The sequence below is a fragment of the Ursus americanus genome, chromosome 4 (assembly GCF_024610735.1).
Source record: "Ursus americanus isolate L20-20 chromosome 4, mUrsAme1.1.p, whole genome shotgun sequence".
Classification (NCBI taxonomy): Eukaryota; Metazoa; Chordata; class Mammalia; order Carnivora; family Ursidae; genus Ursus; species Ursus americanus.
In genome coordinates, this window is record NC_142130.1 from 75,469,531 (window position 1) to 75,483,042 (window position 13,512).

At 35.9% G+C, this 13,512-nt stretch overlaps 1 protein-coding gene across 1 annotated transcript in view; it reads right to left on the reverse strand.

The window, feature by feature from the left end:
• Positions 1–13,512, reverse strand: part of TMPRSS15 (transmembrane serine protease 15) — a 111,803-nt gene that overhangs the window by 84,808 nt on the left and 13,483 nt on the right. The window contains exons 5-7 of the mRNA XM_045785712.2: positions 12,904–12,948; positions 11,148–11,183; positions 3,820–3,951 (exon numbers count right to left, since the gene is read on the reverse strand). Of these exons, the coding sequence (XP_045641668.2) occupies positions 3,820–3,951; positions 11,148–11,183; positions 12,904–12,948 (213 nt within the window). The remainder of the gene's footprint in view (positions 1–3,819; positions 3,952–11,147; positions 11,184–12,903; positions 12,949–13,512) is intronic.

A 13,512-nucleotide genomic window follows, 5' to 3' on the forward strand; every position in this document is an offset into this window, starting at 1 on the left:
GCAAATCTGGTAGCATTTCAGTCATTCCTCCCTTCTTTACACTCACTCATTCACTACATCTCTTGGGGGAAGCATCAACAGGTCTGTGTTGTACAATATGATTCATAGTTTTCCAAAAACCTGAGTTGTGTCCCTGGCGGCAGGATTGTTGTAGGTTTGCTATACCCTTTTTTGGACCCTTCAGGACACATCACTAGACTGCACTTTTAAAAATGGAGTCTTGTGACTGATCCAGGCCATTAAACTATTGTAGAAGTAATTGTATTTATTTCCAGATGTGATTTCTAAAAAGACCCTCTGTGACATTCTTTCCCTGTCTGTCAGTGGGTTGCAAATGATCCGGGGGAGGACTAGGGACCCAGGGGACTGTTAAGGAGCTGGCATCCTACATGCCTACATGGAGTGCAGCCCCTGGCCCTCTTCCTTGGACCATGACAAGATAAGCAAACAGTTATTGTCTTAAGTTGCTAAGATTTTTATCATAGTGTTTAGCTTATCCTAAAAAAAATATGATCAATTTTTCTAGTTGTCTACGAAGTTGCGGAGTTTTGGTGGGTTGGAGAATCTGCACATCAGGTTCTGCTCTAAAGGGCCCCTGGGGAATTATTGCATGTGAGGATAAAAGTATTCTTTTTTTAAAAAAAATGTTAAAGGTTTTATTTATTTATCTGTGAGAGAGAGAGCAAGCAGGCAGAAGGAGAAACAGACTCCCTGTGGAACAAGGAGCCCTACTTGAGACTTGATTCCTGGACCCTGGGATCATGACCTGAGCCAAAGGCAGATGCTTAATCAACTGAGCCACCCAGGAATCCCAAAGACCACAGTATTGAAGAAGAACATTCCTAAAGGCATTTAAAATAAAATTACAATAGGATTGAATTACTTATAACAGCAAAGTTCAGAATGCCAAAATATTATTTCAAGATATAGGCTTGTTCTAGGGGCTTTCTCATTCATTCTTTCATTTAATTTCAGGATATTTCTGGAGAACTGAATTTTACGCAAGACAGTGAGGCGGGATTGCCTTTCGAAAAGATAGATCTAACCCAGCCATAGATAAGTAGGATTACTGAGTGTTCAGGGTTATAACTTTTCGACTGCACAGTGCTTTACAGTGCAGCCTGAGAAAAAAAATCCTGAATGGGAGATAACGAGCCTGTCAAATAATATGAGCTCTCTGAATTGTTGCCTGCAATGGGCAACAATTATGCTTTTAGAACCTACTGAGAGCTCCCTCTGCTGGCTGAATATTTACTAGTGGCGTTTTTGCTTAGGTCCTTAAATTCTCCAGGATGTAGAAAACAAACGTGATCTATGCCCACCCACCAAGGTCTACCGTGCACATATATAGGGGCATGCAAACAATCTGTAGAGACAGTTGACAACTTCCAAATAGGTCTGAACATCGGTTGAAAGGCTGTGAGTCAGCATCTCTCCTTCTCATAGGTCAGCTAAAAAGTGAACTTTCCTGCTGATGCCGTTCTAATCAGAAGAGAAAAACAATTTAAAGAAGTCTTGGTTCAGCTATAGTCAGCTATAAGTTTGCGTAAAACCTAAATAACTAAAGGCTAAAAAAGGAAGCTATGTGAGGAAGTCAACATTAATGTGACTCTATTAATAACACACACTAGAATTAGAGCTCACAGCTGGAGAAGAAAGAGAGAGAACGTGCGAGCGTGCGTGTGTGTGCACAAGGGTCAATTTCATATAGAAAAATACTCTTAAATTAATTTTTTGTGAATGTAGATTAATGGACACAGCTTTCATGCAGAAATTATGCTACTAAAAGTTCAAGTTGGTGCTGAGGAGAAGCGCACTGGGCTTTTGGGCTCGCCATCACTAATGATGAATGATGAATAGAACAGCTTATAGGCCTGAATCTTAGCTGCACAAAGACAGATTAATTGATTGATTTGTCCACATTTATTCCACAAAGGCTTTACATTTATTTTCCAAGATAAATACAATGCTAATTTAAAAATACAAATAATGAAGAGAACCCACAAAAATGAAAAATGAGGATCTGGAGACTTAAAGTTAGTGACATGGATGGTTAGTTGAGACTAAGATTCAATGAACACAAACATCCGTGATATTGAAAACTAAAAATGCAGTTTGATTGTGTCTTTGAGGCAAATTTGAAGAATTAATTCAGTTCTAATACCGAGGCTCATGTCATCAATCCATACTGACTCAGAAAAAGAATTCATGGCCTTGTAACTTATTTTGGGACAACTCGTCACACTTACATGACACGTCTCTGGTCACTTTCAGAAATGCGCTGCTATTACTTTACCATGAACATTATTAACTCCATGACAGTAAAGACATTTTCTGATTCTTCAACTCATCTTACATAGTCCTCCCCACTTAAGTTTATCGATCATCGTTAAATAGGCGTACAGCTATGTGTCTAACTTTGGCATGCATTATTCTTTCTGAAATATTAAGCAACCTGACCCTTATTACCTCATGATGGCACACTTGTATCATATTCTCCCTGAAAAGATTTTGGAAACTGCCTGAAAACCATAGCAAAAAAGAATGCTGCTTTCTTCTTCGTTGAGTAACTTAGTGATATAAAATAGATTAAAAAATATTCTGTAGCCTGCACTTTCTTCCAATATGCTCTGAGTGCACTTCAAAGTATGTAGCTAAACTTTGAAGGTTTGAATTTCATCAAAGACCATTTGAATTGGGATTGCTTCGTAGAAGCCTCTTTAGTCAAGTTGCCTTTTTTTGAGTTGGTCCTGGAAAACAGGCCAACTGCCTGTCTTTAAAAGTAAGCACCAAGTGGTTAGGTAACTTTTCAAGCTCTGGTTGGAGCAGTCATCTTCAATTAATATCAAGCTAGAAGTGCAACGTGTAGCAAATAATAGAAGAGCAAACTGTAACTACTACCTTCATACATTTCAGGAACTAATTGTGCTCGTGGTCAATTTTAAGACTGATCATAAACCACACCAAAAAATTGCTCAATTCATGCTCTCTGTTTAATTCTTTAAGAACAAATTGTAAGTTAGAGTTATTCAAATAGTTCTTTACCTTGCTTACCAATCTATATTTATAGTTATGTGATAATCTTTCGTATATATGTTACCCAACTATAAAATGAAGTAAGTCAAAGAGTAAATATGTTTAAATCACTTAGAGTCATGCTTGGCATAGAGTATTACTTAAGTGTGAAATAATAATAATAATAATAATTGATAATAATAATATTAACTCCTAAACAGATGCCAAAATTTACAAATAAAGCATGGATATTTTATTCATGAGACAAGCTCTTATTCATAACTGGTTTCTCTTATTCACACAACTGCAACTCAAGCACACTTTTTTGTCAATTTGTTGTTTTTATGTCAAAAGCAACAATCAAAAGTAAGGAGTGGCAATTACTGAGTGAGGGGCCATTGAAATGGCAAAAAAAAAAAGATTGATATTATGGTATAACTGTGAAAAAACATGAAAAAGCATTCAAATTCATAATAGTTTGGAGTAGTTTAATAAAGGGTGAAAAACCGTGACATTCTCTTCCTTCACTTATGACTGACATTAATCACAGCATTCTTTCCATAGCCATCAAATAGAATTCCACTTAATTAATGTTTAAAATTGCATAATATAGTTTACACAAACATTAATACAATTATTTTTTAGGTTCTGTATTAAATTATAATCATGGCTATTGGGATATCTTATTCGCCAGTAGTTTCTGGTATCTCAGGGTATGTGTGTGTGTGTGTGTGTGTGTGTGTTGACAGCGAGAGAGGATGAAAAGGCAGTGGCTAGAGAGAATGTGGGGGGGGAATAACTTACCACAAGTATTATTGTCTTCATCAGAACCATCTGGACAGTTTAATTCTCCATCACAAAATAAATCAATTGCCACACACTTCAGAGCATCAGCACAAGGACTCGAACCAGGCGGGCATTCTATTGAGACATTTCCTTTAGAAAAAAAAGATTGATTTTATGTTTCTGGCATAGTTAACTTAATTTCCAACCATATGTACAGTGTTTGGATATTTATTATATATATTTTTGTCATTTAGGTCTTTACAAGCATTTATTTCAACTTCTAATGTAAATTTTATTTCATTTAATTAGTCATTTGTAAAGGTTTAGAATTTTAAATTTTGAGAAGAAGACATGTATTTCTTCATCAATGTTAAATATGAATGTTTACTTTGTTGATTTTAACCTCGATAAATCAATACTACAGTTCGGACATTTAGCTCCGAGTGTTTACACCTTCTAGGGCTGCTTACATGTGTTCGGTGGGGCAATTTATTAGAATGTTTTTCACATCATTGCAGTATCTAGTAATCACTTCATTTACTTATAAGCTTATTATTTGAAAATAAGGGGGCCGAAGTCAAGGTTTGCATTCTGCAGAGCAAAATTTGTCAGCAAAAGCCATTTTACAGTAGAATAAAACACTTAACATGCCCAGTGCCTGGCTACATTGAGCAGTGGAGAAACCCAGTCACTGTTTCCATTCTGTATTTCTTTGCTTCTTGGGTCAGAGATTCTTAGTGGGAAAGACACAAACATTCCCCGGAGAATTCTATACCATACTCTGACCAGAATCGAATCAACTTGCGCTCTCAGCCTGTCTTGTCCTTCACCTGCTCTTCTTCTCCACGCCTACATGTAGAGATGCACCAAGAAACACATTTTACTTCTAGAAATTAACTTGGAAAATTTAAGTGCAAGTATTAAAAATGGCATATTCTGCACTGCACTGCCATCTGCTGGGTTTTAAAAGTATATTTGATTCTGAAATTTCTCCTTATGCTCCATGAAATTAATTGGGAAAATAAAAGTGCTTGTGTCAATTAATCTACTAAGGTAATACCTAATTAGGAACATTTATGGACAGGGTCGCTGGGCATATAGTCAACTAAATTAGATTTTTATAATTGGCTCTAATTAAAATGAATATAAACCATTGGGAAATTCATGGATCACCTAATGTCTAAAATAGGACACGATAAAGATCAGAGCCATTCCTAAAGGACAGACCACCCCCATTTAAGATAATAAAAAAAAAGAGTGATAAAACCGGTATTGAATAAACCCAAAAGCATATTACAGCTGTTGATATAGAAGAGATACTTATCAAGAGTCCTTCACCATTGAATCCCTAATCCATTAAAGGCATAGTGTTGATAGTATTCCATAAATTCTTGTTAAATAAATAATAAAAAGCATTATTCTAGAGAATCTATGTCTTGTTTTAACAGAAGTTAATAGAATTCTAAGTATTCAGCATTTAAAAGAAGAGATTTGGGAATATAGCTAGGAAGATGCATGATGTTGTCTGTCCTAATGCTTCTCATGGGAACTGCACTTCATGATGCTTCACCTGTCTGTCTGTCTGTTGCCTACTAAACTCTACAGATTGAACCTCAAAAAACACACTTGCAGGTGGTACCAGCTGGGACCTTTTGATCTCATTAATGATCATTTATTCACTCCACAAGTATTTATTGCCTATTTATTTGTGTCAAACATTTTTAAGGAATAGAGATAAAAGGATGAATAAGACAGAGCCTCTATTCTCATGAAACTTGGAGTTTAGTGAAAGACTAGTTCATTAACTATTTTTTTTAAAGAGGTATAAAAAATACTATGGGAACACCAAGGATTAGGCAATTAGTCTTCTTTTGAGGCAGAAACTGAAAACATCTTCATACAAGCTAGGTTTTGAAGGATGCTAAGAAACGTATCAGGAAGAGTGATGTATGCAATGGATACATGGTGATGTGACAAGAGCACATCCATACACAGAAAACAGAGGAGTATAACTTACCTGGATGGTAGGATGTTTGTGAAGGCCATGGCAGGAAGGGAGTTTGGTGTCAAGTGTAGGCGAACTTTTTTATTTTTGTAAAATGTGAGAAATATTTTTTCTGTAGGCGATGGCATTGAAAGTTCTTATCTATATGTGTGGTATGATCAGTCCATGTTTTGTTAAGGCAACTTGGGGACCAAGTGGAGAATCATGTGGAATAAAGAGACAAGCTAAGAAATTGTTTTTATGGTCAAGGTGAAAGTGGATAAGGATTGGAACTCTGACTTGCTCTTATTAGCTGATAAGGGTTGGAACTTCGCACTAGTAGAAGAGGTGGGGAATGGACTCAATTGTTATTTTACAAGTAGAATAGATGAGTTTTAGTGACTAGATGTGCCCCTAACCAAAGGGGGTGGAAAGGGGAACGCTAAGAATGATACCTACACTTTTGGAGTGGCCAGTTGAATTATCCATTAATTAATCATGATGATAATTATAAGAGGAACCCTTGGTGGGATTACAATATGATTCCAATTTGAAGGATTTTGATGTAAAGGTGGAAATATGAGGTATCCCAGTTTGGGCTGCACTCTAAACAGTTTTCAGCTGCCTTAGTCCACGAAGAAAGAGAAGTTCTTCATATTGAAACCAATATGGAAAATATAATCGTGACATTAGCACTATACGTCTGGGGATTTCATCCGATTGCATTTTTACCTTGTCTTCGGTTTTCCTTTCATCTCCTTACATACACATATATGATGACAATTTCCAACAAACCATTCATCGAAACATTAGCCAGATGCCGGTTTTTAAAAAATGACCTGCCACTCTTAAAACTAGTTCTTCAACTTGTGTATTACTTTCTGTGCCATTCCATTCCTTAATTCTTGCTCTGGTATTTCTCTTTCTCTAAGAAGTCTGTACTACACTTCTCAATAAGGAATTTCTAGGAAAGTAGTTAAGTAATTGTATTTAAAGAAATGTGCAGAGAGAGCATAATATTTGGTTTTCTTTATCAGAAGCTGAACAAGTTGCCTGAATATTAATTACTGTTACCTTGAGTAGGGAAAAAAGGTGTGCATGTATTTTTATACCTATATGGTATTTTATCTTCGGGATATTAATTCTTTGGCGTTTTGTGAAAACCCACCAGGAAGTTACTATTATTTGGGATTCTGTAAATGGAAGGCTTTAGTTATCCATTTATATTTGTACCATAAAGGATTCAGTATAAACTCAATGTGATTGCTCCAGAATGATCCAAAGTCACAACAGGTTTTGGCGATCTGTGGTGAGGAAACCATGGTGCTTATTTTGTGCAGGTCCTGTGCTAGGCATTGGAGAGGATAAAAAGACAGAAATCCATTTTTCTTTCCCCTTCGAAAACAGTTACAAAGAGCATTCCCTACAAGATAATAATTTGCAAATCACGTTTTGGAAATCTTACATTTTTATTTTTCCCATTATTCAATTGGAAATAATAATGTTTGGTGGACAAAGCTGTTTGAGACACATTAAGCCCTAAATCCTTACAGCATACCTAGCAGTGAAAGTGGAGTCTGAATCCGTGAATGCCTGCCTTTAAAGGCTGTTTATTCCTCTACACTGTATTGGAAAAATAAATATTGCCTTACAGAAATTCTTATCAACTTTGATATAACTAATTTCATCTTTTTTTTAGTTGGCTGGTCAATCCAAATGAAATTACGGCGGAAAGATACTTGAACAGTTCTGATGCCATGTGCGTAGAGATGTTTTAAAGAAGATGAGTGTGCTTAGCAATATACACGCTGTTCTCTCAAATGCAGAGAAAAAAAAAGTTACAATGCATTTGGTGTTGGATAAAGTCTCTGTGTCTTAGTCCTTGGGCAATTCAACTGAAGAGTATAATTCTACCTTCGCTTCTCTTGACCCAATTTCATGTTCTTCACTAAATCAGCCGATTCTTTTTCTTCAATCCCCAAGCCCCTCCATATGGTAGTACTGGAGCAAGATTGCATTTTGTATGAAATTGAGAAAGCCCACAATAGTGAAACTTTTGTTTTTCTGCAATCACTGCCTACATAGGAAATAACAAAAGACTAGAACAAGCTATATTCTAGAAATCCTTCAAGCATTTGAACTATTGCCCAAAACAGCCCCTCTTGGCACTCTGTAGCAGCCAAGAAATCAATCAGGGTAATTCAACCCTGGTCCCCGTCTCCCTCCTCTAGTGTTCCAAACGGGTTAATAAAACTTTACAGTAATTGGCAACAAAGGCGGTTGAACAATAGGACATAATCCTCATGGACTTTGTACCTGCTATCATACAAAAATTCTTTTTGGCAGAATTTATAATAGTACTAATGCCAGGTATATGATGCGTGCCTTTGTTGATTTTTCTCAAACTCTGTCTTCCAGGCATATAAAGATGAGAATAAACTTAACATCCCTGAAAGGCATATTCATAATAAATTGCTGCTTGGAAACTGCGGGTTTCAAGTTTAATTGCCTTGTTCCCCTCTATAAATCTATAGTATCTCGCTGTAGGAGAGGGGAAAATGGGAAGGAAGGCTGGGGACTCATGCATCTAGTAAAAGAGGGAATACGAGCTATTGCCACTTCCTTACCTTATTATAATTCTTTGAGGACTGATTAAGGTAATTCAATACAGTGTCCAATAAAAAGAAAGCTTCAAATATCAAGTGTTTTTGGTCAAATAAATGATCAGATTTAAATGAGCATCACTAAGTACAATTATCTTGTTTTGTTTTTTTTAAGATTATTTATTTATTTATTTGACGGGGAGAGAGACAGCAGTGAGAGAGAGAGCACCAGCAGGGGGAGTGGGAGAGGAAGAAGCAGGCTCCCAGCAGAGGAGCCCGGTGTGGGGCTTGGTCCTGGGGCTCCGGGATCACGCCCCGAGTCAAAGGCAGACGCCTAACAACTGAGCCACCCAGGAGCCCCGCACAATTATCTTGTTTTAAACTTAGTTCCATTTTTGAACTATTCCTAAAAAAAAGCATTCAACTGTTTTTTTTTTTTTCTTCCTAAGTCAAAAAGGAAAAGGAAGAAGGAATCTAACTTTGTGACTGTCACGAATTGAGACAGTATAGTGGTCTCTCCATTATCTCTCTTTTAATTCTCATGATCGTTCTCTAAGATATATAATTTAATCTAAAGTTAAAAAAGACTAGGCGGCTTGCCAAACACCACATATAGAGTAATTGGTGGAATTAGTTAATGATGGATTTGCTTATGCTTTTTCAATGATAGAGAATTGTATGTTGTTTTTTGGTCTTCAATTTACATATCAAATGCCTAAAGTGTGATAGATAGGGCTAACTGTGTACTGATCCCATCCCTGTAGCTTACATGTAGGAAAGGAGATTTTTGCTTCACTTCCAATGAGAGCAAAGTATGGGTGAACTACCACTCATACTCTTTGTCCCCCATTCACCATCTCCTTTGGCCGGAGGAAATTGGCATAAAATTCAGCCACTTCTTACATTTTTGACAAGTTTGTCCTCAGGAGAGTAAGGAAGAAACACTGACTTTTTAAGCCTAAGACTTTCTTGCTTTCATAGTAATTTTGTCCCCCCCACCCCCATCTAAATCATTCTACATATTTCTCTTAGAGCATTTTATACACCTGAGATGTCTTCAATACTGTGGTTTGTATGAATCACTCAATGAATCAATAGACAAATAGAAAACAGGTTCTAATTTGGATACTTGTTGCTGACTTAAAAGTTTAAGAAAGATATTTCTCAAAATATGTTAAAATTACTTTTTCAGCTTTTTTTTTTAAAACTGAAGGAATCAGCCATTATCAATCCTAGAAGCATTTTTTTGAAAGTGTGTTCATGCTGTAAATAATTTTCCACATTGGAGAGGAGACTGTGGGGTCAAGAATAGTTTTATTTTTTCGTATCCTGGATTGCTGTGTGGGTTAACACCCGAACGCAACCTCAGGCAGCATTTTCCTACCGTAAACAGTCTGTGGATTTGGAGGTGTGATAGATTGATTCATAAAGGATTTTGATTAATGATTTCTGTATCCCTGTTGTTTTCAAACATCACGTCAAACATTTTATTCAAGAATTATTAAGTCTTACTCAGAAGGGCATGTCTAGTTTTACAAATGTTCTTTCCTTGAATGCATATAACATTTGATATGGATTCTAGTAACAAGAATGGCAGTATTAATTTAGGAGCTGAAGATCTATACGATATTGCCTTTATGGAGTTTATCTGAAGAGATGAGGGACACACCCAGGCCATTCAACACGAAGATTAAATTAGGACCAGAAAAGGCAATTTAGTTGACAAGCAGATAGACTAAAGTGCAGTAGACAATTACTAGGAATCCAGAGAAATTGACACATCAAAGATACATCCTGGAAGTTAGCACGAAGTAGCCACTATAGCCAAACTGTGGGAGGAGTCGAAATGCCCTTTAACAGACTAATGGTTAAAGATGTGGTCCATATATACAATGGAATGTTACTCAGCCATCAGAAAGGAGGAATACCCACCATTTGCATCAACATGGATGAAACTGGAGGGGATTATGCTAAATGAAGTAAGTCAAGCAGAGAAAGACAATTACCAAACGGTTTCACTCATATGTGGATGCACGGAGGACCATAGGGGAAGGGAGGGAAAACCGAAGGGGGAGAAATCAGAGAGGGAGATGAACCATAAGAGACTACGGACTCTGGGAAACAAACTGAGGGTTTCAGAGGGGAGGGAAGTGGGGGATGGGTTAGCCCAGTGATGGGTATTAAATAGGGCACATGTTGTAATGAGCACTGGGTATTATACGCAAATGATGAATCATGGAACACTACATTAAAAACTAATGAAGTACTATATGGTGACTAACATAACATAATAGTAATAAAAAAAAAAGTAGCCACTTAATGAAAACTTGTTGAATGAATGAATTCAAGGCTATTTTGGTGCTGGTTTGGCTTCACATATCGTGTTGAGAGAGCAAGAATTTCTACCTTTCATGCAAACAGAATAATCAAAGAAAAAAAGCCCTTCACATCTGATGAAACCCACATCCCTTCTGGCAAACATTTTGATCCTATTGGTGGCATTCTTAGCAACAGATAATAACCAGGGTTCTAACAGAGGACTGGAGTGCAGTCAGCTAATCCAGGCATTAGCCTTAAATACATTGCTCACTTTTGGTGAAATCTTAGGCTTAAGCTGCAAACTTTTATGCTCCGATCTTCTTATCCATAAAATAGGAGTAATATTAACTGCTGTGTTAGCAGAGAATTCTTAAGACCCTAAAATAAAACATAAGTGAAAACTTTTTTTAAAAGGTATAAATAAAATTATTAATACTGACCTGGAGTTGACAGAGGACTGCTGGTTGTTAGTTTGCCTGCAAAAATAAATGGCATTAAGATAATTATTACCTTTTAAACGGATTATTAGAACTCCATTGTATATTTCTGTTTATTATTTAACCTGAGAGTTTTTAAAGTTACTGTGAATTATGATTGTCTATTGGCTTAAGGATATGTCATTTGTATCTGGATCTAAGAATAAATCTTTTATGTTTTCACTGATTTTTAGAATTGTAGAGCAGAGGTTTTTAGATTTTAAGTGATCTTTAATTTTCTAAGTAAAAAAGACGATGTTATTCGATTGTCAATAACTAAACACAAGGATTCATTAATTTCTTAATGGCTGTGGACTTACATGTTCTAAGTTAATCTGATGTTATTTGAAATAGAAGCTTGGGGTATGCTTAGACCATGGGCTTTGGACTCCAAAGGAATTGCTTTTAATTCCCGAATTTGACACCTAATAGCTGTGTGACTCTGGGCACATTGCTTATTACTTCTTTTTTTTTTTTTTAATCTTTATTTTTTTTTAAGATTTTATTCATTTATTTGACAGAGAGAGACAGCCAGTGAGAGAGGGAACACAAGCAGGGGGAGTGGGAGAGGAAGAAGCAGGCTCACAGCGGAGGAGCCTGATGTGGGGCTTGATCCCACAACGCCGAGATCACGCCCTGAGCCGAAGGCAGACGCCTAACCGCTGTGCCACCCAGGCGCCCCTATTACTTACTTCTTTTTAAGTGGAAAAAATATTATGTCTCTACAGGATCATTCTGAGAATTAAATGAGGCAATGCTGGTAAAAGGTAGTTCTGACCCAAGTAGATACTTAAAAAAAATGTAGATCTTCCCAATATTATAAAAATGGTCATGATAATAGATAGTACCAAAAGTAATATCTTTATAGTTTTATAACAGTTTATACTTTTAGAAATCATTTATGTACAAATTTGATATTTGGAATGACTTTGAAATACTCAGAAAAATCTTATTATTTGCAATTTATGGGAAGCAGATTTTCAGAGGAGTAAAGAGATGCACCCAGTGTTTCTGGTAGTTGGCAGAGCCAGGATTAATGTTTAGGGCTCCTGATGCCAATTTAAATTATTTTCCTACAACTTAATAATTTTACAGTTTGAGATAGCTTAGGTTAATTTTAGAATTTTTTATAATTTCCCAAAGCAAACTCTTTTGACAGTGGCGTGATCTTGGTGAGATAAAGTGAAGTTCTAAATTTTATGAGCCATAATAACCAGTTGTAGTTAGAAAAAGGGGCTAAAGAAATGCTGGAATAGAGCAAAGTTAACATTAGGTTTTAGATTCTCCTTTCTCAAGAAGGCAATACGTTCTGAAAGTCATCATTTGATTATCTTTCAATTTTTTTTCTTTATTCCTGGTGACCTTACAAATGTTATGGATTCATCTCCAAGAGTTCAGGATTCGAGCCACATTTTAGGATGTTACATACTCACACATAAACACACTCACACACACCCTACATGTATATGAATGTATGTAGAGCTTACAATATGTAAGGAACATTGAAACTGGAAATGTATATCCTTGGCATGTTATAACTAGGCATTATAAAATCTGCAAGATCATGAGCTACATTGCTCTTAACCAAATGTAAACTTCTTACATGTTAATATGAAGAATAAATGTCTCAGAAAAGGCTATGAAAAAAAAATCCTTTTCTAATGTCATGGAGTTTGATGATCACCAAGTTATATTTTTAAAAATGCCATTGAGTACTGACCTGAAGTTGTTGCAGGACTTACTGTAGAGAAATTCTCCAAAGATGCTGGAATAAAGTAAAGTTGATTTGAAGTTTGAGATTATGATATAAAGATATTACAAAACAGTGAGTGCAGTTTTAATATAATTCAAAGAGCATGTGACCTTTTAGAGTTCCCATTTTACCCTAACTCATGCCGCATGTTTCTATCATTTTTTTGATTGCAATACATTTGATGGATTTCCAGAATCTCTATGTTCTCTGTGTAAAACTTACCTATGCAAAAATTTTGCTTTGTTTTTCTCATTTAAGAAATATCTATTCATCATAGTTATATAGGATAATTTATATTTGAGACAGCTAATATAACATTGCCCACCAGGTCATGTTAAGCTTAGAACCAATGGTTTTGCACTGAAATATATGGAAGATGTCAAAATAATCTTGCACATAATAAGAGCTACTAAGAACAAAGTCCTGTTTAAATATAAAGTGCTTTTCACATAAAAGGTAAAAATTAGCTGTTTTCTTCACCTTTTAAAATGTTTAATTGTTTTAAAAATATAATGACAACTATGTAAGATATAAAGGAAACCAAACCTTATGAAAAACCCTCATCTAGTCAATTTG